We start from the raw sequence: 26,569 nt of genomic DNA on the forward strand, positions 1-26,569 counted from the left end.
GCTACAAAAAGTCACAATAGAATAAGTCAGTTCATCAAAATTACAGGACTCAAGGTTTATATATAAAAATCAGTTGTATTTCTATCTAATAGCAAAAACTAATGGAAATTGAAATATAAAAAACTTTACATGCCTAAGATTAAATCTAGCCAAAAAAAAAAAAAAAAAGTCCATGACCTCTACACTCTACAAAGCATTACCGAAATCAAAAGATGTACAATGTTAATGGCTCTGAAAGCTCAAAACTGTTACGATCTCTATTCTCCCAAAACTGGTCTATAAATCCAACACACACACACACACACACACACACACACACAATCCCAGCAAGCTGCTTTGAAGACAAAAGAACTAAATATTTATATTTTTAAAAAGATCATAATGCCCTAAAACATCTATGCACAAACTTTAATTCAAGATGGATCATGGGCCTAAATGTAAAATATAAAACTATAAAACCTATAGAAAAAGAAAGCATAGTCGAATACCCTTCTGATCTGGAGACAGCAAAGATTTCTTAAGTAATAAACAAAAAAATTGATAAACCAGGGTTCATCAAACATAAATGCTTCTGTTCATCAAAAGACTAGTAAGAAAAAAAACAGGCAATCCATGGAAGATCTCTATCCATAACATAAAAAGAACTTCTACAAAACTATAATAAAAAGACAAACAACCTAACTAAAAACTGGGCCATTTTGTTTGTTTTGTTGGTTTGTTTTTGTTTTATACGGCACAGGGGAAGGAAAGAGGTGGACTGACATGACTTCCTCTTTGATAGAGGTTTCTGGAGCTGAGTGTGTGGACCTGAGTAGGATCTGAGAGAGAGAACTCAAAAAAAAAAAAAAAGGGAGGGGGCTAAAGATGAACAGACATTTCAAAAAGGAAGATATAAAAACAGCTATTCACACCTGAAAAAATGTTTAACATCATTGGAGATGAAGGAAATGAAAACTGAAACTAGGGGTACCATTTCACCCTCACCAGAATGGTTAAAATTAAAAAGACTGACAACACCAAATGTTGGTAAGGATGTGTACATGGCCAAAGGTAGGAGAACTATTCAGCAATTTCCTTAAGTGATAAACCCGCATTTACCCATTTCCTTGTTTTTGTCTTTGCTACAATTCTCTCTGGTGCTTAGAGTGTTCCTGCTTTCTTCCTTCTGCCATTATGCTTTCTTCCTTCTTCCCCTCATCTAAACTGTACCCATCAAGTTAATGGTCTTCCTGCTCTGGGAGATGTTACACGGTCTCATGAACACAAGTGAAGGAACAGCAATTTTTTTTTTTTAATTTGATAAACGACTCTAAAAGCTGTGTGCCAGTGACATCTGCCAGTCTCTTGCTTTCAACTATTGGGCCAACAGACATCTTCACATTCCATTGGCAGCAAATCCTTCAGAAAAGTCACTGTTGCCTGGGGCTCCTGTTTAAGAGGCAGTGAATGAGGACTTTATATTTTTCTTCATCCCTAAGGGCCTCTTCTGTGATGCAGATTCTAAAAATCCTGCTGAGGATTAATATTCTGTGTCAGCTTTTACTTGAGGTTTTACTTTATTGGGGCTTCATTTTCTTTTCTTTTAATAATGTTTAAACATTTGCTAGTTTATAGAGCATTTGACAAATGCCCGACCTAAGGGGTTCTACACTTCTGATCTCAGGACGCAGCAAATTGGCTGAAAAGTGAGATTCTCACTTCCCAAGCCCAGGAATCAGGCAGTCAACTGATGAACTGAATGATCAGCAATCAACTATGACCACTTTTGCTAAAGAGAAGGCCCGACACTTAGAGAAAACCCTGAGGAGACAGCCCTGCCCTGTGCTCTCTGGTAAGAGATGTTGGGGAAGATAGAGACATGGCTTGTGGAGGGTAGAGTCTCTACTTTGTGGGCTATAACTCCTGGGGGCCTTTACAATTACATCTATGCCTGGACTTCACCATAAATCATTTACATAAGACATTCTGAAATGGGACCCAGACATAAGTATGCTTTCAAAGTTCAAAGCAGACAGTTAGCTTAAGGCCAGAAAGAGATAGTGAAAGGAGTCTTCTTGAATTCAGTGACTGAATGAGAATAATTTTCCAAGTTATACCTGGAACAGTAGCAAAGGTTTCATTAACTGCAAAATCCTAGTCAAGAAAGATGTGATTTATACTTTGGTCTAACATGTCTATAAATCTCAATCTTTAGATAGTGCAGTCAATGTTTACCATCTGCCTACTATGTGCTGTACACTATGATACATTCTGTGGACCTGGTAGTAAGCAAGGCAAACATGACCTTTGTCCTCATGGAGCTTACAGTTTGACTGGGAAAGAGATGTTGAGCAAATCATTAAAAATAACACATTAAACAATAATCAGTATGTTAAGGGTTTCAAAGGAAAGACTAGGCATTATGAAAGTGTAGTCACAATCTAATTAGCAGTTAGTATAGTGATTCTGTCTGTATGCTACTACTTATTTCATGTAAATCAGTTGGGAGACTTTAATTATGCTTAAAAAAAAAGTTAAGGGGCTTCCCTGGTGGCGCAGTGGTTGGGAGTCCGCCTGCCGATGCGGGGGGCGCGGGTTCATGACCCGGTCCGGGGGGATCCCGCGTGCCGCGGAACGGCTGGGCCCGTGAGCCGTGGCCGCTGGGCCTGCGCGTCCGGAGCCTGTGCTCCGCGGTGGGAGAGGCCTCGGCGGTGGGAGGCCCGCGTACCGCAAAAAAACAAAACAAAACAAAAAACAGTTAAAAACACGTGGGATAGTTTTGAAAAATCCTGCCTAGAAATCCAGGGCTGGAGAGTCTCTACAAAAAGCAAGTCTTTATGTAGAGAAAAGAAAAGTTCCTCTTCAAGGTGGACAAGTGACACTTTGAGCAGCACTGGCCCAGAATGCCAACTCAGGATACCCGGAGTCTGCCTTCAGTATCCCACGTCTCCTTTTCTGGATCTCTCTCCCAAATTTTGTGCGCTCCATTACCCTTCTTACTAATTCTAATAGTCACACATCTAATCTCCAACCCTCCCCTCTCTCCACAGGGAAGAGACTGACAGGTGGTGAGGTTTAAAAGGTGTCCCAAGGCCCCTCCCATTTAGTATCCTAGGAAATACTCCCCATTACCTACTATAATGCAGTAGCTCAGATCAGGGCAGGATGGTGACTGTGTAAATTAACCCATCTATCTACTGATTCAACACAAATTTATTGAGCATTTATTATGGGTCAGGCACAGGTGGTTCTGCAAACAAAAATAATTCCTCTTGGAGCTTATGTCTGAGAAGAGAGATGAGAAATAGCACATATTACGTTAGATAGTGTTAAGTGCTAGGAAGAAAAAATTAAGCAGGGATGTTCCCTCAGAAATGACTTCCAGATAAGAGCCTGAAGGAAGAGGAAGAGCTTAACCACATAGATGATTGGTGTTTCTTAATAAATGAATATCTACTGTGGGGTAACATTTTGCCGGAGACTTCCAAGTACATTATTTGATTATAATCCTCACAGCCACACTGATAAGCACTGTATTATAAGCCATCCACTCACCACTCCCCCTTTTTTAAAACAAATATGAGACTGAGGTTTGGGTTTACTGGAGGTCTGTGACTTAACCAGGGTTCAGAGGCTCCAAACACCACCTTAAGAGATGCCACTTTCTTTTCAATACTAATGATTTGTGTATTTTTGGATCTTCCACATACATAATCATGTCAGAGTAAATAAAAGTTTGTTTCTCCTTTTTTCATTCTTAGGCCTTTTATTTCTCTCTTCTTATGATTATGGAACATACAATGCTGAATAGAAGTGGCTTGCTCTGGGTCTTAAAGGTAAAGATTATAGCATTAAGGATGACAGTTGCAGTAGTTTTGCATTCATGTTTATACATATATATGTCTATATATATGCATGTAGATATGCATCCTTTATCAGAAAAGAAAAGAATGCTTATATTTTCATTGTTGTCTTTTTTCATTTATTATTTTTTAATTGAAATACAGTTGATTTACAATATATGTTACAGGTGTACAACATAGTGATTCACAATTTGTTAAGGTTATACTCCATTTGTAGTTATTATAAAATACTGGCTATATTCTCTCTATTGTACAATATACCCTTGTAGCTTATTTTATACATAATAGTGTGTACCTCTTCATCCCATACCCTTATATTGCCCCTCCCCCTTTCCCTTTCCCCACTGGTAACGACTAGTTTGTTCTTTATATCTGTGAGTCTGTTTTTGTTGTTTTTGCTGTTATATTCACTAGTTTGTTGTATTTTTTAGATTCCAAATATAAGTGATATCATACAGTACTTATCTTTGACTTATTTCACTTAGCATAATACCCTCCAAGTCCATCCATATCATTGCAAATGGCAAAATTTCATTCTTCTTAATGGCTGACTAGTATTCCATTGTATGTATATATACCACATCATCTTTATCCATTCATCTGTTGATGGACACTTAGGTTTGGTTCCATATCTTGGGAATTGTAAATAATGCTGCTATGAAAATTGGGGTGCATGTATCTTTTCAAATTAGTGTTTTTGTGTTTTCTTGGATATATACCCAGGAGTAAAACTGTTGGGCCATGTGGTAGCTCTATTTTTAGTTTTCTGAGAAACCTCCATACTTCTTTCCACAGTGGCTGCATCAATTTACATCCCCACCAACAGTGTACAAGAGCTCCCTTTTCTCCACATCCTACCCATTCTGACAGGCATGAGGTGATAGCTCATAGTGATTTTGATTTGCATTTCCCTGATGATTAGTGATGTTGAACATCTTTTCATGTGCCTGTTGGCCATCTATATACCTTCCTCGGGAAAATGTCTATTCAGGTCTTCTGCCCATTTTTTTAAAAATAAATAAATTTATTTATTTATTTTGGCTGCACTGGGTCTTCGTTGCTGCACATGGGCTTTCTCTAGTTGCAGCGAGCAGGGGCTATTCTTTGTTGCGGTGCATGGGCTTCTCATTGCCGTGGCTTCTCTTATTGAGGAGCGTGGGCTCTAGGTGTGCGGGCTTCAGTAGTTGTGGTTCGCGGGCTCTAGAGCACAGGCTCAGTAGTTGTGGTTCACAGGCTTAGTTGCTCCACAGCATGTGGGATCTTCCTGCACCAGGGATTGAACCCGTGTCCCCTGCATTGGTAGGCGGATTCTTAACCACTGCACCACCAGGGAAGTCCCTGCCCATTTTTTAAATTGGGTTGTTTGTTTTTTTGATGTTGAGTTATATGAGCTGCTTGTATATTTTGGAAATTAATCCCTTGTCAGTAGTATCATTTGCAAATATTTTCTCCCAATCTGTAGGTTGTCTTTTGTTTTGTTTTGCTTATGGTTTCCTTTGCTGTGCATAAGCTTTTAAGTTTAATTAGGTCCCATTTGTTTATTTTTGCTTTTATTTCCTTTGCTTTAGGAGACAGATCCAAAAAAATATTGCTACAATTTATGTCAGAGTGTTCTCCCTATGATTTCTTCTAGGAGTTTTATGGTTTCCAGTCTTACATTTAGGTCTTTAATACCTCGAGTTTATTTTTGTATATGGTGTTAGAGAATATTCTAATTTCATTCTTTTACACGTAGCTGTCCAGTTTTCCTAGCACCACTTATTGAAGAGACTGTTGTATATTCTTGGCTCCTTTGTCATAGATTGACTATAAGTATATGGGTTTATTTCTGGGCTCTCTATTCTTTTCCATTGATCTAGGTATCTGTTTTTGTGCCAGTACCATACTGTTTTGATTATGTATCTTTGGAGCGAAGTCTGAAGTCAGGGAGTGTGATTCCTCCATCTCTGTTCTTCTTTCTCAAGACTGTTTTGCAGTAGTTTGGGGTTCTTATTTATACATATACATGTCTATACATATGCGTGCAGATATCCATTCTTCATCAGAAAAAAATTGTTTTTTAAAAAATAGAACTTTTACTCTTTCAACTATTAATGTGATTTACAGAAACTGATTTTTCTTTTTAGAAACCTTTTACATTTTGAAATATAGACACATTCAGAAAAGTGCATAAAATATAAATGTATAGTAAATAAGTATAAATAGAAAAATGCTTATAAAAAATGCCCAAGTATAAGAAAAAAACATTGCCCTTAGTACCTGAGAGCCTCTCTGAATGATACCTTTGAATGTCCCATCCCTATCAGAAGCATACTGACTTATATAGTAAATCACTTCACATGATTTTCTTTATAGTTTTCTCAACTATGTATGCATTTTGAAACAATAAAGTCTAGTTTTAGGGTTATTTTTGTTCTTTTGCTGTTTTGATTTGAATTTTTTATCATTCCATTTTTCCTTTATTTGTATCTATATCGTACTTCTGTTCTTTTAATGATTATCGTAGCATGCATCCTCAACTGAAAATCTGGCTTAAGCAACCTCTTTACTCCTCCCTTAGAACACTATAATGCAGTTTGCTCCACTCCCAACTTACATGGTATAAGTTATGTAATTTAAATCTCTGTATTTTTCAGTTTATTATGAAATAAAAGGTACATATAGCAAAGCACACATAAAAGCACGTACTATTCAGTGATTCATTACCAGGTGAACACCTGTAAAACCACCCACCCAAGAAAGAGAACACAGGCAGCAATCCAGAAACTTCTCTTGTCCTATTGCAATCACTAATCCCTTTCTCCTCAAAGGTAAGCAACAGCATGACACGTATGGTAATCTTTCCTTGTTTCTTTTTTCTTTATGATTTTACTACAAAGCAGTCATCTTTTAAGTCTACAATTTAATTTTATCTTTTTTTAACTTTATATAAACAGAATCACACTATATTATTTTTTCACATCTGAATCCTTTGGATCTACATTATCTGTTTCATCCGTGTTGTTACATAGCTATAATTAATCATTTCTACTTATTCATGCATATATCCATCATGTTGAATAAATAAACTCATTCTGTTGATTGAATTATTTATGGTTGAAGTAACTGTGTGTAGCACAATGAACATCCTTGTACATGTCTCTGGGTACACACACACACACATTTTTGTGTGATATATATACTGGTTGCCAAGCCCAAGTTCACCTACATTTCCTCCTATGTTACCTTCTAGAAGTTTTGTGTTATAGTTTTAGGTTCATGAACCATTTTGAGTTAATTTTTGTGAAAGGTGTAAAGTTAGTGTCTAGACTTTTTTTTTTTACACATGGTTATCCAGTGTTCCAGCATCATTTGTTAAAAAGACTACCCTTTCTCTATTGAATTGCCTTTGTTCCTTTGTCAAACAATTGACTATATTTATGTGGGTGTATTTCTGGGCTCTCTGTTCTGTTCCATTTGTCTATTTTTTCACCAATCCCACAATGTCTTGATAATTGTAGATTTATAGTAAGTCTTGAAGTTGGGTAGTGTCAGTCCTCCGATTTTGCTCTCCTTCAGTATTGTGTTGGCTCTTCTGGGCCTTTTGCCTCTCCATATAAACTTTAGAATCAGTTTGTCAATATCCACAAAATAACTTATTGGGGCTTTAACTGGAATTGCATTGAATCTATAGGTCAATTTGGGAAGAACTGACATCCCAGTAATATTGGGTCTTCCCATCCATGAACATGGAATCTCTCTCCATTTATTCTTTGATTTCTTTCAACAGAGGTTTGTAGTTTTCTTCACATAGATCTTAGATATATTTTATTAGATTTATACCTAAGTATTTCATTTTGGGGGGTGCTAATGTAAATGGTATTTTTAATTTCAAATTCTACTTCTCCATTGTTGGTAAAAGGGAGAGTGATTCACTTTTGCATATTAATCTTATATCCTGCAAACTTGCTATAATGACTTATTCCAGGAAGTTTTTTTTTTTTGGTCAATTCTTTTAGTTTGCTACATAGATGATCATATCATCTGCAAACAAATATGGTTTTATTTCTTCCTTCCAAACCTGTATATCTTTTATTTCCTTTTCTTGTCTTATTGTATTAGCTAGGATGAATGTAAATGGTGTTGTGTTTTTAATTTCAAATTTCCGTTGTTATTTTTGGTATATGGGTAAGCAACTCTCTATTTCCTTTGTCAGCCCGGCTAGGGTTTCATCAGTTTTATTGATCTTTTCATACACTCAGTTTTTGGTTTTACTGATTTTCTTTATTGTTATCCTGTTTTCAACTTCATTGATTTCTGCTCTAGTTTTTTTTTTTTAATTGGAGTATAATTGCTTTACAATGTTGTGTTAGTTTCTGCTGCACAGTGAAGTGAATCAGCTATATGTATACATATATCCCCTCCCTCTTGGACCTCCCTCCCCACCCCCCATCCCACCCATCTAGGTCATCACGGAGCACCGAACTGAGCTCCCTGTGCTATACAGCAGGTTCCCACTAGCTAGCTGTTTTACACATGGTAGTGTAATTATGTCAAACCTAATCTCCCAGTTCATCCCATCCTCCCCTCCCCCCTCCCCGTGTCCACACATCTATTCCCTACATCTGCGTTTCTATTCCTGCCCGGCAAATAGGTTCATTTGTACTATTTTTCTAGATTACACGTATATGCATTAATATATGATATTTGTTTTATAACATTTATTTTAATTATAAACACAAGATAAAGTAATGTGGAACCTACAGTATTGAATTATTTACCTTAAAACATTTCTTTTGTGATACCTGTTAATAAATTTGTAAGGAACAAAACATGCCTTAGTCTACTAAAAAGAGTTTAATCTCTAAGGTGGTATGAAGTAAAACACATAATCAGCAAAATTTTTAGTAACTTGTAGAAATGTACTTTATTTCATGCAAAGCTACATAATTTCCTATATTTTAACAGCTAATCAAATAAACATTTCAAAAAATTCATTACATCGCAATAAATTAAAATACTACAAAGCAATTCCAAGTCCATGAGTTTGTCAAAACCAAACTAAGAGAACATTATGCATAGATAAGGCCAAAGATGCTAACTTACTTATAGGTAGCACTTTGCAGGTTTGTTCAAATACATATTTAGTGAGAATCTGCAGAGAAAAATAGTTACATCTACAACCCATTAGTCAGAAAGGAAAACATCTGCCATTACATACCAGGTAGTAGTAGCTGATTAAAGATAAATTGGCATCATGCACCAAAAATGAACATAATGTACATTTTGAAAATTATGATCAGATGCACATTTGAAAGACTTATCTTCTATTTCACCTAATCCACTGAATTAGGTAAATAACAAGTACTTTATTAATGCAACACAGAAATTAGGCATTTGGTATACTTTGCTTGGGTACTGGTATATATAAAAAGATACTGAAGAGATGTAGGAGTATTTCAAACTCATACTGGACTACTGAACTTTAGAGTATTGCCCTAAGGAAACAGGTTCTGGGCAGAACTTATTTGAGCAAGATTTTTAAACTACTTAAAAGCAATACTATAATTAGTTACTTACAAAAACATTTTATAAAAATTAAATATCAGAAGGTAACAACATCAATATTAGAGCTCTTTTTTCAATGCTATAATTTATAAACATATATATGAGATTACAGTAATTTAAAAGACAGGTCCACATGTTCTCTATCTTCTAAATGAGAAAAATCCTTCAAGTTGTGTTCAAAATATGGACAAAACAAATCCATTGGATTGCTTTAAAAAAAAAAAATAGTCTCTCCCCTACAATTTGGTGTACTAAGTAGGGAAGATGCTAGCCAGCATTCTTTTGAGAAATACAGCTCTAAGTGATTAGGTTGATAAGATTTATGTCAATAATAACTCAAAATGGTGTTGTACAGTCAGATGAACAAATTATGACTTTATTCTCCCTATGTCTGCCACAGTAAACCATTCTTTCTACCCTTTTGCACTAAGTACAGTAAAAATCTCCTTTTGCAAAATAATGTGAGATCAGGATAAGCACAAAAGAAAAGATTTTCACAGGAAAAGAGGTTAATTCACACCAGGAAGTGTGTTAAAAACAAAAGTCTTTTAGGATATGAGAAGAGGAACATGCCAATATTCTTGCTTTATTAACAAATTTAAAATTGTGATCAACCTTGATGGACAAATCTTTTGAAAGTGAAAATAAAATGTTAGGAAAACCAGGCTGAACATGAAAGGAATTAGGGGTGAGGGTATGTTCCCATTGCAATGGGACTGGGGATGGGGCAGGGCTAGTGGCTGCTCTGATGGTAGAGACGGCTCACAGGACCTGGTCTCCAGGAGTTAGTACAGGGGATAACACTGCCTAGTCTTCCAGGTCTCTGAGCAGGAAAAAAGTCACTGAGTTGGAAAGAAGTACCCCACACAAAGGGAATTCACAATTCAGAAGGCTTCCTGTAACCCTCTCATATTGTTCCAACCTCTCTTTAATGAAAACTTTGACAATGATGTATATTATTTACGAACTCCTTTTCATAAAAAGAGGCCTCAAGGTTCTTAATGTTTTGGGTTTGTTTGCTTGTTTTGTTTTTAACAATTACTCGTTTTGGAAGTCTAATTTTATGCTAAAACATTTACACTGAGAATAATTCATTTTACTGAAGTGTCCTACTTAGTGGCGAAAAAGACAACACACTGAGCTAGCATCCATCACATTTACATTCAGATGTTGCTTAGTTGTCTAGCAAAATCTGTTTCACTACTTTAAGTGCAATACTGCTATTCAAGTAGTGGGATCTGTAGTAAGAACCTTCTGAGTGCACTGATCATCAAAAACAACTGTACACAAAGAACAAACGGAAAAAAAATCTGTCAGCACATTAGAAGTCATACTATACAGAGAGGCTTCAGATAGGAAGGAAGGTATAAAAGGAATGAAGGGAAGAAGGAAGAAAAGAAACGAAAGATAAAACTCTAAATTCATTTACTTCTCAACATTTAGAATTTAATACAATACAATCCATTGTATTTTGGAGATTCAAGTATGTTAAGATTTTTCAGGGACATGTTTTGCCTCTTAGTGCAAATATATTTATCCCTGTGATTTTTCAGGCATTGCCCACACAAATCACAAGTATAAAACTCACATTACTGAACAGTGTGAATTATAATTATGGAGAGTTTATTTTTCCTTTAAAATAGTAATCAACACAAAAATCAAGAACATTCTCTAAATCTACTAAAGGTATAAAAAAATGAGGTTTGCTATTGTACATCAATGAATCCCTTCATTGATATTCTAAAATATACTTAAAAAACACTCACACTGACTTTCCTATCCACATTTAATTTCATTTGGGCACACAACCAGCATAAATTTAAGAACTGATAATCTAATCAAATAGTAGTGTCCAAAACCAAATCAACTGGCAGCATTATTTTAAGAAAGTTTCGATTGTCAAACTCTCTGATCTATTTTTTATAAATGAAAAACCCTTGAATGTTCTGATTTAGCCCTTACCACTCTTGTGAAATGAGGGCCTCTTACGTGATGAAATTATTCCAAAGCCCCTGCGTTCATTTGGTAAGAGAACAAATTCTAAAAATTAGGTTTATTTTAATAATGATTTTTACAAAAGTGCTCTATTGATAATAAGAAATTATTGATGTAGTAACAAAAGTTAATTAGCAACTTATAGATTCATGAAATTAATAGATTATTAATTGTTATTTTCTGCAATGGTTATTTTGAACTACTGGCTTAGAATATCCTTACCTAACATTATTTAGAAAAATAATTTAGAAAATTTAACCAGATATCTACTATTATGTAAGAAACACCTCAAAAGGTAATTACCAGAAGTAATTCTTCAGGAAATGTACTTTGCATGTAGTGTTATGAATTTAGTAGTAACGTTTTGCAGTAGATATCATTATATTTTAATAAGCTTCTCAAAACAGAAAACTTTTGTTCTTATTAGCTTTTTACAAGGTGGCTTAATGAACATTAACTCATTTCCCCAGCAATGAACTCCTAGTCCTCAGGGGTTAAATCATTACCTCCTAAACACAAATTTACCTAGCTAGGTAACCTTCCTATATGATCATATTTGAAATCCTGTAAGATAAATTCTGCTTAAAAAGTTGAATACTCTGCATCACTTAAACAACCAAAAATTATTCTGGAAATAACTCAAAAGTTATTATAATCATAAAAAATTTAACAATAAAATATAACAATAAAATTTACTTATTTCTATCAATATATCTTAGGGTATTATAAGTTATAAAAGTAACTGGATCATTTCTTCTCTTTTTCTGATTCTATTTCTACAATAGCATCTGAGTTTCATGATAAAACCTGATGAGAAACAACATTATACTTAAGGAAAATATTCCAAAGTAAACCCAAAGACTGAAAAATAAAACAATATTATTTTCAAAGGATTTTGATTAATTATTCCCAAAAGAGCTTTTGCTCTGGGAACTTGTAAGCTTCTCTGTAATAATAAGAAACTGGACCCCTTCCTGGGGTGATCCTTTTCCCATCCACTATTTTCAAATAACAAAACCAGCACAGCTAACAACTTATTCTGTCTTTTTAAACGCCACCATATAAACATCAACTCAGTACCCTCACAATAGCTTTGTGAGGTAGATCAGTAGGTAAGTAGCAAGAGTCCTCTTCATTTTGAAAATGAAGAAATTGAGGCACTGAATGGTTACATGATTTGCCCAAGGTTTCAATGGTCAATCATGAAATTTCAAACAGTGTTAAATTATCTCTGCTCCTGGCCTACTGCTCTCTAGCCATGCTTCACAATAAAAGGCTGTGTGTGTGTGTTCTTAAATAAGCAGTCTATATAATCTTCGATTGAGAGTAAAATCTATCCATTGATATTTTAAAAGGGATCTAATCTCAAAGTTCATAAAAATTTAAGAAAATCAGATAATTAGGATGATACACTATTCCTCTCAGTATATGCATAAAACTGTGGCTTTTAAAAAGTTTAAATGATAACATTACGAAAAGAGGAAAATAAAACATTTAAATATGATTCAGGGAAAAACTACCCTCAAGAAACATATAATCAAACTTGACTATATAATTCATCTTCAAACTGGGCCACTACTAAAAGTTACGTGGGATAATAGGTGTTAAACTAAGACAGCCATGGGCAAGCTCAAGTACAGTCACCACTGGGTGAATCCAAGGTATGGATTCTCAGAGTTGCAAATATTTCAGGGACATAACTCTCTGCAAACATGTTGTGCTCAACTATAGTCACTGTGAAATAAAACACTGATGATTTAAAATATAATACCTAACTTTGGCTTAAACACAAAGTTTAAAAAATTCAATTTTAAATAATAACATGTTTAACCAACAAGTTACTACACATCTCCATTCTCAACTAGTTTTCTGTTTTCTATAAATCATAATTTAACTGTTAGTAATAACAGTAAATGGATTGACTTTTTACCTTTGAATAACCAGATATTGTTTTACAAAAGGAATAAACAGGCACCTTTCAAAAGCAGAGAATTTTGTGGGACTCTTTGGTTATTAAAACCCCCCACTATTTACCATTAACAATTACAATTCTCCTTGAATGGAATAATCAACTCAAATCAATATGCTAAATGACAAAGGTGAACACCTCTCCCTGAAATGAAAATTTTACAAAACAATACCAAAAGCATAAGACAATTTCCAGTTACCACCAAAGACTGAAAGAATACATCACCTGATTATAGTACACATGCTGAAGATACACACACTATCAGTTGAAGGATAATCTTAATTATACATGCAAAAACCTAACTAATTTGCATACAGTATTGAAAAAGAGCTTTCTACATTCAGTTATGTCTGGTAAGTAAGCCGTGTTTTAAGACATGGGTTTTGTAAATATGGTTGTTATTGAGGTGTCCATCTCTTTGAGAAATAAAGGATCAACATACTCTTTAGAAACAGAAAATATGTAAGTCACAATAATAAAACTGTATAATATTATTCAGTTACAACTATGGCTTCCTTGGACCTTTGAAACAACTTTCCTGAAAAAAATTTATCTGAAACAAACTGAATTACATGTTTTCAACATATACTGATCTTAATCATGAATTAAATCCTTCCACTGTAACTGTACTTCTAAGGCAGACACTTCAGGAATGGTATGTAACAAACCTTATTAGAAAAGATGATACTCTATTCAATGAACAATAAACTATTATTACTAAGATCCCATTAATTTTTAGTGCCTTTTTTATCCTGACACTTTTCACTAAGAGTTCAGTGTAAATTCTAGGGCATACAGATGTTCATAAAGACTGAACTTATGTGTTGATCTTGGTTAGTTATTCCATATATTCTTACAGATTTTAAACATCATCAAATATTCGGCTGCGAGACATTGAGAGGTATCGTCCACCAGGCTGATACCTGAAAGGTGGATAAAGAAATGATCCAAGGCATCAAAAATAAAGAAGGAGAGAAAAACAAGGACACATTAAAAGGAAGTGGCTACATAATTTGTAAGAACTGTAAAATCTATTCAGTAGCTGAAATCAGGAACTTAGCCAAGAATGTTATCCCAAAGGGATTTACCTAATTATAAATCAACCAATGACGGTTTTAGAGCGTATGACATATGACACATATGGCGGGGTGAGAGATGTAAAAAGAAAGGAGTGGGGAGATGTAAAATACATCATGGAACTTAACAGATTTAATAACTAGATTGTTGAATATAAATAGAATATTCTTTTTGCTATTTATAGGCAATACTATAGCAAATATCTTCATGCATATGATGATTTGCTTTTGTTTAATTATTTCTACATAGTATAGTAGCTAAAAGCACAGACTCTGTAGCCAGAGTCCTGGGGTTTAAATGCCTGACTTTGTCATTTACAAGCCGTGTGATCCTGGGTAAGTTACTGAGCCTCTCTGGATGCAAATTCAATTGGACTGACAACCATAAAATACAATTACTGTTGTTAAAGTGCTTAGAATAGTGTGCCACCCAGTTACACCTATGTAAACTATTGCAAAATATGATACATTTCATAAAAGGGATTGTCAGAAATAGGCATATAAATATTGTTAAGATTCTACCAAATGATTTCAATTCTTTTTTGTTACTTATCATACTACTAGTAGTAGTTTGCGAGGATACTAATTTCAATCACCACCACTAGATGCTATAATTTTTTAAATACAAAAGCATTAGAAGGTGTTAAAAGGTTTCAAAGGTTGCTTAATATGCTTTTTATTAGTAGTAAAGATGAATACTTTCCTTATGTTTATCTCGTCAAGTCAGAATGTTATTAAAATTTCAGAGGAATGCTGGAGCCAAAATGATAAGCTGGAACTTACCTTCCTGATTCAGATTCAAGAGGATCATCAGTGAATGTTTCTGCATTAAAATCCAGAGGTTCTGCATCTTGGAGGAGTTCTATTCGGTCCCTTTCAGTCCTATTATTAGCCCTGGTATATTTGGATGCTGCTGCAAAAGAAGAAAAAAAATGTCCACTTTCTATTGTCTTTATGGGTCACAGTCTATGGACTCACGGAAAGAAAAGTCAAGTTTATAAAGGATGTGAATTTTGATTGTAAAGACAATATTAAGAAAAGATAACTATGTGGTTATCTTAAAATTAGATTAAAATGATTAATAGTATGATAGAAAATAACAAGGAAAAGTTCTCCCTTGTATGTAGTCTAAGCTCAGAAGCAGCTATAGCGCAAAGACTCAATATGAATCAGAATTAGTATTTAACTATGGTATCATAACAGTGAAATTGTTCATAATCAAATTAAGTTTCAGCTGGTTGCACACTGAATACAGGGGGTGCTACATCTCACTTCTCGGCTAGGATTTTAAGGTGTAATCAACTCAAACTCTTCAAAAAAGGCCTGAGTCTTTTTCCCATGAAGCAATAGTTTAGGGCAGTAATGTCCAACAGAAATAAATTCCAAGCCCCGTATTTACTTTTTACTAGTAGATACATTAAAAAAGTAAAAAGAAATAGGTGAAATTATTCTTAATATATTTAATTTAACTCAGTATATACAAAATATTATCATTTCAATATGGGGCACCAGCTATACTGCAAATGCTCAACAGCCATATGTGGCTAATGGTTACCATCCTGGTCAGCACAGATCTAGAGAACTAATCCCTTCTCTACGTGAATGGGGTTTACTTCATAAACAACCTAAATTTTCACAATGTTATTTTGAGCAGCTCAACAGCTTCAAAAAAACTATAATATAGGTCTTTTTGAAAATCTAAGGCAAGCCAATTCTCTCATATTTTTGTCATCTTGGACTTTGCCCTTTACCGTTTCTCTCATTCATTCAGCAAATATTGGTTGCCTACCACATGCCAGTTTCTAACTCATTATCCTAAGGCTTTGTGTTTCCTCTTCTCTTAACCATTCTCCATACTCCCAGATCTCTGCATTCTGTTAACTCCAAATCCATGATAAACTTCCAAATCTCTTTGTAGAATCCTCCCTTTATTTTCTAGCTTTAATTGAAACTTTAGTTTCCTCCTATTTCTTCTACGCTAAATCTCATCCAAACACATCCTTTCTTCTTTATCTCCAGGGTCATCTCAAGGGTGCTTATTTCATGCCCTCTTTTTTTTTTTTTTTTTTTTTTTTTAGTTTCTGCTTCACAACAAAATGAATCAGTTATATATACACACATGGTCCCATATCTCCTCCCGCTTGCTCCCTCCCTCCCACCCCCCCATCCCACCCCTCCAGGCGGTCACAAAGCACTGAGCTGATCTCCCCGTGCCATGCGGCTGCCCCCCACCAGCCATCCACCCCACACTTGGTAGTGCACATATGTCCATGCCTCTCTCCTGCTTTGTCACAGCCCACCCCTCCCCCTCCCCATATCCTCAAGTCCATTCTCCAGTAAGTCTGTGTCTTTATTCCTGCTCTACCCCTAGGTTCTTCATGACATCTTTTCTTTCCCAAATTCCACATACACGTGTCAGCACACGGTATCTGTCTCTCTCCCTCTGACCTACTTCACTCTGCATGACAGACTCCAGGTCTATCCACGTCACTACAAACAGCTCAATTTCGTTTCTTTTCATGGCTGAGCAATATTCCATTGTATATATGTGCCACATCTTCTTTATCCATTCATCCGATGATGGACACTTAGGTTGTTTCCATCTCCGGGCTATTGTAAATAGAGCTGCAATGCTACACTGCAGACTACAAAACAAATATACAAAGGAAGAAAGATCTCAACAGTGTGATAATTATGTGAATTAGGTGTCACTGTAAGTGTCCATCATCGGATGAATGGATAAAGAAGATGTGGCACATATATACAATGGAATATTACTCAGCCATAAAAAGAAACGAAATTGAGCTATTTGCAATGAGGTGGACAGACCCAGAGTCTGTCATACAAAGTGAAGCAAGCCAGAAAGAGAAAGACAAACACTGCATGCCAACACATATATATGGAATTTAAGAAAAAAAAATGTCATGAAGAACCTAGGGGCAAGACAGGAACAAAGACACAGAACCACTAGAGAAAGGACCTGAGGATATGGGGAGGGGGAAGGGTAAGCTGTGACAAAGCGAGAGAGAGGCATGGACATATACACACCACCAAACGCAAGGTAGACAGCTAGTGGGAAGCAGCCACACAGCACAGGGAGATCAGCTCGGTGCCCCGTGACCGCCTGGAGGGGTGGGACAGGGAGGGCGGGAGGGAGGGAGATGCAAGAGGGAAGAGACATGGGAACATGTGTACATGTATGGCTGATTCGCTTTTGTTATGGAGCAGAAACCAACACACCATTGTAAAGCAATTATACTCCAATAAAGATGTTTAAAAAAAAAAAAAAAAGAGTGGAGATCTATAAAGAACAGACTTGTGGTTGCCGAGGCAGGGAGGGAGGGATGGGTTGGGAATTTGGGGTTAGCAGATGCAAACTATTATATATAGAATGGATAAACAACAAGGTTCTACTGTGTAGCACAGGGAACTACATTCAATATGCTGTGAGAAACCATAATGGAAAAGAATATAAAAAAGAATGTATATATATATATATATGTATAGCTGAATCACTTTGCTGTACAGCAGAAATTAACACAACCTTGTAAATCAACCATATTTCAATTAAAAAAAAACAAACAACTAGTGGGTATCTGTGAAAACTGTAAACCAGGGTGACTGAGGATATATGTTCATAAAATAGAATATACTACAGATATGGTTGTCTTTGTTCAATTCTACAAGTCTCCACTGAGCAGGTACCGTATGCCAGGCTTTGGGCTGGGCTCTAGTGATACCACAGTGAGCAAAACCAGGTATGGTCCCTGTTCTTACGGAACTTAACAATCTAGTGAGGGAGAAGAACCATGATCAAATAACGACACAAATGTAAAATGGTAACTCTGATGTGTGTTTAAGAGGAGTGTCACCTGTTAGTAACCATGATGGTGATCTGGCCTAGTCAGAGAGGTCTGGGGAAGGTTCTCTGAGGAAGCTCTGGGGGTGAGATCTGCAAGGTGACCAGGAGCTAATGCGGTGAAGAAGGGCAGGAAGAGCATTTCAGGCAGAGAAACAGCACAGCAGAAGGAATGGTGTTTGCTTGAGTGAGCAGAAGGCAAGGTGTGCTCGGAGCAGAGAGGGCCGGGGGAGCATGGGGAGAGATCCAGCCTCACACGCAGAAGGGCTTTCCATAAGAATGAAAAGTCATTGTACAGTTTTAAGCAGAGAAGTGATATGATCAGATTTATTGGTATAGAAGAGCATTCTAGTTTCCCTTGGGTGAATGAACAGATTTGAGAGGGAAACAAGAATGAGTGCAGAGGGAGCTCTCATAATTTTTTGACTGTATTACTAAAACAGACACTAAACTGGTTTCTGTCTCACTTCCCTGGAAATCATGCTTTATACAGATGTCAAATTCATCTCCCTAAACCAAAAATCTGAGCATGCTTCTTTCCATATTGAAATCTTATCTTTGCATAAAATCTAAACTTCTAAGCATGATAATACCTGTTTCCCAACTATCTCTGCAGCCTTGCCTCCTATCAGGCTTCTACTTTAGGCTCTAGTCATAGAGAAAAGCCTACATTTTCCCAAAGGTTCTCTCATGTCACTCATTCTTCCTTCTACCTAAAACCCCTTCACCTGGCTAAGTACTACTTATTCCTAAACAGTACTTCTTTATAACAGAAATCTGTTCCCAATAAAGAATTCTTTTCCATCCCCTGAGCTGAGTTCTCTCAGCAACAGGCATGCACCCTTACACTCTCTCAGCATCCCTGCATCTCCCCCAAAGACAAACAACCTCTGCCTTCTACTCAGTGCTGGATCCTGGGAATTCGCATTCCCAGAAGCAGATGGCAGGGTCAAGGATGTGGGGAGGTTTCCTAACCCAACCGACTGACCAATGTCTTCTGCCTGATATCAGTCCCTCACTAAATTATAGGCAAACCGAGGATGGAAGTTATCTTCTTTGTATTCCTGTATTCCTGGGAAAGTACCTGATATATATGGGTCAATCAGTAACTTATTATAAAAATGACTGAACAGCCTGAAAAACATCTAGGTAAACAGAAATCAGTACCTGCCTACAATGTGCCTGGGATAAGTACTATTATTTAGGTAGTGTAATTACAACTAATCACTTGATGTCCCAGATGTCTCCTTCTCTTACCAGAATGTGTATTTGAGTTTCTCCTTCCTCTCATACACTGAGGGATGAAAAAAGTAAAGTCACTGCAGAACCACATTTATAGTTCTCTAAAGGCATTTCTGGATGGGTAACTAATCCTCAGTCTCTATGCAAGCAAGCATAAGAAAAAAATTTCTTAGAAAACTAGACAATAAACTACTTACATCGGTTGGTACTAATATCTGAGAAGTTTGATTCTTTTGGGTCAATATGAACATTTCTGTTTCTAGTGGAATCTTCTCTACTGTGTCCATAACGTTCTTTCCATTCCTAGGAAAGAAAAACAAATGATTATATAACACAAGAACACACAGTCAGAAAATAATTCATCAGTGATAACAGATTTAGATTACATATGCAGAGTAATATAATCTAATTCTTTTTCATCAGGAATTCATCAGATAATCAGTATAATTAGCACAGTGCCTTTAGAAATCATAGATAGGGAGAGGGGGGAAGATGGCGGAAGAGTAAGACGCAGAGATCACCTTCCTCCCCACACATACATCAGAAATACATCTACATGTGGAACAACTCCTACAGAACACCTACTGGACGCTGGCAGAAGACCTCAGACCTCCCAAAAGGCAAGAAACTCCCCAAGTACCTGGGTAGGGCAAAAGAAAAAAGAATAAACAGAGACAAAAGAATAGGGACGGGACCTGCACCAGTGGGAGGGAGCTGTGAAGGAGGAAAGGTTTCCACACACTAGGAAGCCCCTTCACGGGCGGAGACTGCGGGTGGCAGAGCAGGGGAACTTCGGGGCTGCGGAGGACAGCACAGCAACAGGGGTGCGGAGGGCAAAGCTGAGAGATTCCTGCACAGAGGATCGGTGCCGACCGGCACTCACCAGCCCGAGAGGCTTGTCTGCTCACCCGCCGGGGTGGGCGGGGCTGGGAGCTGAGGTTCGGGCTTCGGTCAGAGCGCTGGGAGAGGACTGGGGTTGGCGGCGTGAACACGGCCTGCAGGGGGTTAGTGCGCCACAGCTAGCCGGGAGGGAGTCCGGGGAAAAGTCTGGACCTGCCGAAGAGGCAAGAGACTTTTTCCTCCCTCTTTGTTTCCTGGTGCGCGAGGAGAGGGGATTAAGAGCGCTGCTTAAAAGAGCTCCAGAGACGGGCCCGAGACGTGGCAAAAAGCGCGGACCTCAGAGACGGGCATGAGACTCTAAGGCTGCTGCTGCCGCCACCAAGAAGCCTGTGTGGGAGCACAGGTCACTATCCACACCCCCCTTCTGGGGAGCCTGTCCAGCCCGCCACGGCCAGGGTCCCGGGATCCAGGGTCAACTCCCCCGAGAGAATGCATGGCGCGCCTCAGGCTGGTGCAATGTCACGCCAGCCTCTGCCGCCACAGGCTCGCCCTGCACTCCGTACCCCTCCCTCTCCCTGGCCTGAGTGAGCCAGAGCCCCCGAATCAGCGGCTCCTTTAACCCCGTCCTGTCTGAGCGAAGAACAGACGCCCTCCAGCGACCTACACGCAGAGGCGGGGCCAAATCCAAAGCTGAACCCTGGGAGCTGTGAGAACAAAGAAGAGAAAGGGAAATCTCTCCCAGCAGCCTCAGGAGCAGCGGATTAAATCTCCACAATCAACCTGATGTACCCTGCATCTGTGGAATACATGAACAGACAACGAATCATCCCAAATTGAGGAGGTGGACTTTGAGAGCAAGATTTATTATTTTTTCCCCTTTTCCTCTTTTTGTGAGTATGTGTATGCTTCTGTGTGAGATTTTGTCTGTATAGCTTTGCTTTCACCATTTGTCCTAGGGTTCTATAAGTCCGTTTTTTTCTTCGACTTTAAAAAAAACTTTTTTCTTAATAATTTTTTTATTTTCATAACTTTATTTTATTTTACCTTACTTTATTTTATTTTATTTTATCCTCTTTCTTTCCTTCTTTCTTTCTTTCTACTTTTTCTCCCTTTTATTCTGAGCCGTGTGGATGAAAGGCTCTTGGTGCTGCAGCCAGGAGTCAGTGCTGTGCCTCTGTGGTGGGAGAGCCAACTTCAGGACACTGGTCCACAAGAGACCTCCCAGCTCTATGTAATATCAAACAGTGAAAATCTCCGAGAGATCTCCATCTCAATACCAACACCCAGCTTCACTCAACGACCAGCAAGCTACCAGAGCTGGACACCCTATGCCAAACAACTAACAAGACAGGAACACAAACCCACCCATTAGCAGAGAGCTGCCTAAAATCATAAGTCCACGGACACCCCAAAACACACCACCAGACATGGACCTGCCCACCAGAAAGACAAGATCCAGCCTCATCCACCAGAACACACGCACTAGTCCCCTCCACCAGGAAGCCTACACAACCCACTGAACCAACCTTAGCCACTGGGGACAGACACCAAAAACAATGGTAACTACGAATTTGCAGCCTGCAAAAAGGAGACCCCAAACACAGTAAGATAAGCAAAATGAGAAGACAGAAAAACACACAGCAGATGAAGGAGCAAGATAAAAACCCACCAGACCTAACAAATGAAGAGGAAATAGGCAGTCTATCTGAAAAAGAATTCAGAATAATGATAGTAAACATGATCCAAAATCTTGGAAATAGAATAGAGGAAATGCAACAAACATTTAACAAGGACCTAGAAGAACTAAAGATGAAACAAGCAACGATGAACAACACAATAAATGAAATCAAAAATACTCTAGAAGGGATCAATAGCAGAATAACTGAGGCAGAAGAACGGATAAGTGACCTGGAAGATAAAATAGTGGAAATAACTACTGCAGAGCAGAATAAAGAAAAAAGAATGAACTGAGGACAGTCTCAGAGACCTCTGGGACAACATTAAACGCACCAACATTCGAATCATAGGGGTTCCAGAAGAAGAAGAGAAAAAGAAAGGGACTGAGAAAATATTTGAAGAGATTATATTTGAAAACTTCCCTAATATGGGAAAGGAAATAGTTAATCAAGTCCAGGAAGCACACAGAGTCCCATACAGCGTAAATCGAAGGAGAAACATGCCAAGACACATATTAATCAAATTGTCAAAAGTTAAATACAAAGAAAACATATTAAAAGCAGCAAGGGAATAACAACAAATAACACACAAGGGAATCCTCATAAGGTTAACGGCTGATCTTTCAGCAGAAACTGCAAGCCAGAAGGGACTGGCAGGACATATTTAAAGTGATGAAGGAGAAAAACCTACAACCAAGATTACTCTACCCAGCAAGGATCTCATTCAGATTAGATGGAGAAATTAAAATCTTCACAGACAAGCAAAAACTGAGAGAGTTCAGCACCACCAAACCAGCTTTACAACAAAGGCTAAAGGACCTTCTCTAGGCAGGAAACACAAGAGAAGGAAAAGACCTACAATAATAAACCCAAAACAATTAAGAAAATGGGAATAGGAACATACATATCGATAATTACCTTAAATGTAAATGGATTAAATGCTCCCACCAAAAGACACAGACTGGCTGAATGGATACGAAAACAAGACCCATATATATGCTGTCTAAAAGAGACCCACTTCAGACCTAGAGACACATACAGACTGAAAGTGAGGGGATGGAAAAAGATACTCCATGCAAATGGAAATCAAAAGAAAGCTGGAGTAGCAATACTCATATCAGACAAAATAGACTTTAAAATAAAGACTATTACAAGAGACAAAGAAGGACACTACATAATGATCAAGGGATCGATCCAAGAAGAAGATATAACAATTGTAAAGATTTATGCACCTAACATACGAGCACCTCAATACATAAGGCAAATACTAACAGCCATAATAGGGGAAATCGACAGTAACACATTCATAGTAGGGGACTTTAACACCCCACTTTCACCAATGGACTGATCATCCAAAATGAAAATAAATAAGGAAACACAAGCTTTAAATGATACATTAAACAAGATGGACCTAATTGATATTTATAGGACATTCCATCCAAAAACAACAGAATACACATTTTTCTCAAGTGCTCATGGAACATTCTCCAGGATAGATCATATCTTGGGTCACAAATCAAGCCCTGGTAAATTTAAGAAAATTGAAATTGTATCAAGTATCTTTTCCGACCACAACGCTATGAGACTAGATATCAATTACAGGAAAAGATCTGTAAAAAATACAAACACATGGAGGTTAAACAATACACTACTTAATAACGAAGTGATCACTGAAGAAATCAAAGAGGAAATCAAAAAATACCCAGAAAAAAATGACAGTGGAGACACGACGACCCAAAACCTATGGGATGCAGCAAAAGCAGTTCTAAGAGGGAAGTTTATAGCATTACAATCCTACCTTAAGAAACAGGAAATATCTCAAATAAACAACCTAACCTTGCACCTAAAGCAATTAGAGAAAGAAGAACAAAAAAACCCCAAAGTTAGCAGAAGGAAAGAAATCATAAAGATCAGATCAGAAATAAATGAAAAAGAAATGAAGGAAACGATAGCAAATCTCAATAAAGCTAAAAGCTGGTTCTTTGAGAAGATAAACAAAACTGATAAACCATTAGCCAGACTCATCAAGAAAAAAGGGAGAAGACTCAAATCAATAGAATTAGAAATGAAAAAGGAGAAGTAACAACTGACACTGCAGAAATACAAAAGATCATGAGAGATTACTACAAGCAACTCTATGCCAATAAAATGGACAACCTGGAAGAAATGGACAAATTTTTAGAAATGCACAACCTGCCAAGACTGAATCAGGAAGAAATAGAAAATATGAACAGACCAATCAGAAGCACTGAAATTGCAACTGTGATTACAAATCTTCCAACAAACAAAACCCTAGGACCAGATGGCTTCCCAGGCGAATCCTATCAAATATTTAGAAAAGAGCTAACACCTGTCCTTCTCAAACTCTTCCAAAATATAGCAGAGGGAGGAACAGTGCCAAACTCATTCTACGAGGCCACCATCACCCTGATACCAAAACCAGACAAGGATGTCACAAAGAAAGAAAACTACAGGTCAATATCACTGATAAACATAGATGCAAAAATCCTCAACAAAATACTAGCAAACAGAATACAACAGCACATTGAAAGGATCACACGCCATGATCAAGTGGGGTTTATTCCAGGAATACAAGGATTCTTCAATATACGCGAATCAATCAATGTGATACACCATATAAACAAATTGAAGGAGAAAAACCATATGGTCATCTCAATAGATGCAGAGAAAGCTTTGGACAAAATTCGACACCCATTTATGATAAAAACACTCCAGAAAGTAGGCATAGAGGGAAGTTTCCTCAACATAATAAAGGCGATATATGACAATCCCACAGCCAACATCGTCCTCAATGGCAAAAAACTGAAAGCATTTCCACTAAGATCAGGAACAAGACAAGGTTGCCCACTCTCACCACTCTTATTCAACATAGTTTTGGAAGTTTTAGCCACAGCAATCAGAGAAGAAAAGGAAATAAAAGGAATCCAAATAGGAAAAGAAGAAGTAAAGCTGTCACTGTTTGCAGATGACATGATACTATACATAGAGAATCCTAAAGATGCTACCAGAAAACTACTAGAGCTAATCAATGAATTTGGTAATGTAGCAGGATACAAAATTAATGCACAGAAATCTCTGGCATTCCTATACACTAATGATGAAAAATCTGAAAGTGAAATCAAGAAAACACTCCCATTTACCATTGCAACAAAAAGAATAAAATATCTAGGAATAAACCTACCTAAGGAGACAAAAGACCTGTATGCAGAAAATTATAAGACACTGATGAAAGAAATTAACGATGATAGAAATAGATGGAGACATATACCATGTTCTTGGATTGGAAGAATCAACATTGTGAAGATGACTCTACTACCCAATGCAATCTGCAGATTCAATGCAATCCCTATCAAACTACCACTGGCATTTTTCACAGAACTAGAACAAAAAATTTCACAATTTCTATAGAAACACAAAAGACCCCGAATAGCCAAAGCAATCTTGAGAACGAAAAACGGAGCTGGAGGAATCAGGCTCCCTGACTTCAGACCACACTACAAAGCTACAGTAGTCAAGACAGTATGGTACTGGCACAAAAACAGAAATATAGATCAATGGAACAGGATAGAAATCCCAGAGATAAACCCACGCACATATGGTCACCTTACCTTTGATAAAGGAGGCAGGAATGTACAGTGGAGAAAGGATAGCTTCTTCAATAAGTGGTGCTGGGAAAACTGGACAGCTACATGTAAAAGTAGATTAGATGACTCCCTAACACCATACACAAAAATAAGCTCAAAATGGATTAAAGACCTAAATGTAAGGCCAGAAACTATCAAACTCTTAGAGGAAAACATAGGCAGAACACTCTATGACATAAATCACAGCAAGATCCTTTGTGACCCACCTCCTAGAGAAATGGAAATAAAAACAAAAATAAACAAATGGGACCTAATGAAACTGCAAAGCTGTTGCACAGCAAAGGAAACCATAAACAAGACCAAAAGACAACCCTCAGAATGGGAGAAAATATTTGCAAATGAAGCAACTGACAAAGGATTAATCTCCAAAATTTACAAGCAGCTCATGCAGCTCAATAACAAAAAAACAAACACCCCAATCCAAAAATGGGCAGAAGACCCAAGTAGACATTTCTCCAAAGAAGATATACAGACTGCCAGCAAACACATGAAAGAATGCTCAACATCATTAATCATTAGAGAAATGCAAATCAAAACTATAATGAGATATCATTTCACACCAGTCTGAATGGCCATCATCAAAAAATCTAGAAACAATCAATGCTGGAGAGGGTGTGGAGAAAAGGGAACACTCTTGCACTGCTGGTGGGAATGTGAATTGGTACAGCCACTATGGAGAACAGTGTGGAGGTTCCTTAAAAAACTACAAATAGAACTACCATATGACCCAGCAATCCCACTACTGGGCATATACCCTGAGAAAACCATAATTCAAAAAGTCATATACCAAAATGTTCATTGCAGCTCTATTTACAATAGCCAGGAGATGGAAGCAACCTAAGTGTCCATCATCGGATG

At 37.3% G+C, this 26,569-nt stretch overlaps 1 protein-coding gene across 2 annotated transcripts in view; it reads right to left on the minus strand.

The window, feature by feature from the left end:
* Positions 1-8,728: 8,728 nt before the first annotated feature.
* Positions 8,729-26,569, minus strand: part of LMBRD2 (LMBR1 domain containing 2) — a 56,001-nt gene continuing 38,160 nt past the window's right edge. The window contains exons 17-19 of one of the 2 annotated variants that reach the window (XM_060146965.1): positions 19,728-19,833; positions 15,213-15,339; positions 8,729-14,276 (exon numbers count right to left, since the gene is read on the minus strand). In XM_060146965.1, the coding sequence (XP_060002948.1) occupies positions 14,216-14,276; positions 15,213-15,339; positions 19,728-19,833 (294 nt within the window). In that variant the 3' untranslated portion in view covers positions 8,729-14,215. Of the gene's footprint in view, positions 14,277-15,212; positions 15,343-19,727; positions 19,834-26,569 lie in introns of both variants that reach the window. The other variant, XM_060146964.1, reaches the window with a different exon arrangement.

Source organism: Lagenorhynchus albirostris, chromosome 3 (genome assembly GCF_949774975.1).
Source record: "Lagenorhynchus albirostris chromosome 3, mLagAlb1.1, whole genome shotgun sequence".
Lineage (NCBI taxonomy): Eukaryota > Metazoa > Chordata > Mammalia > Artiodactyla > Delphinidae > Lagenorhynchus > Lagenorhynchus albirostris.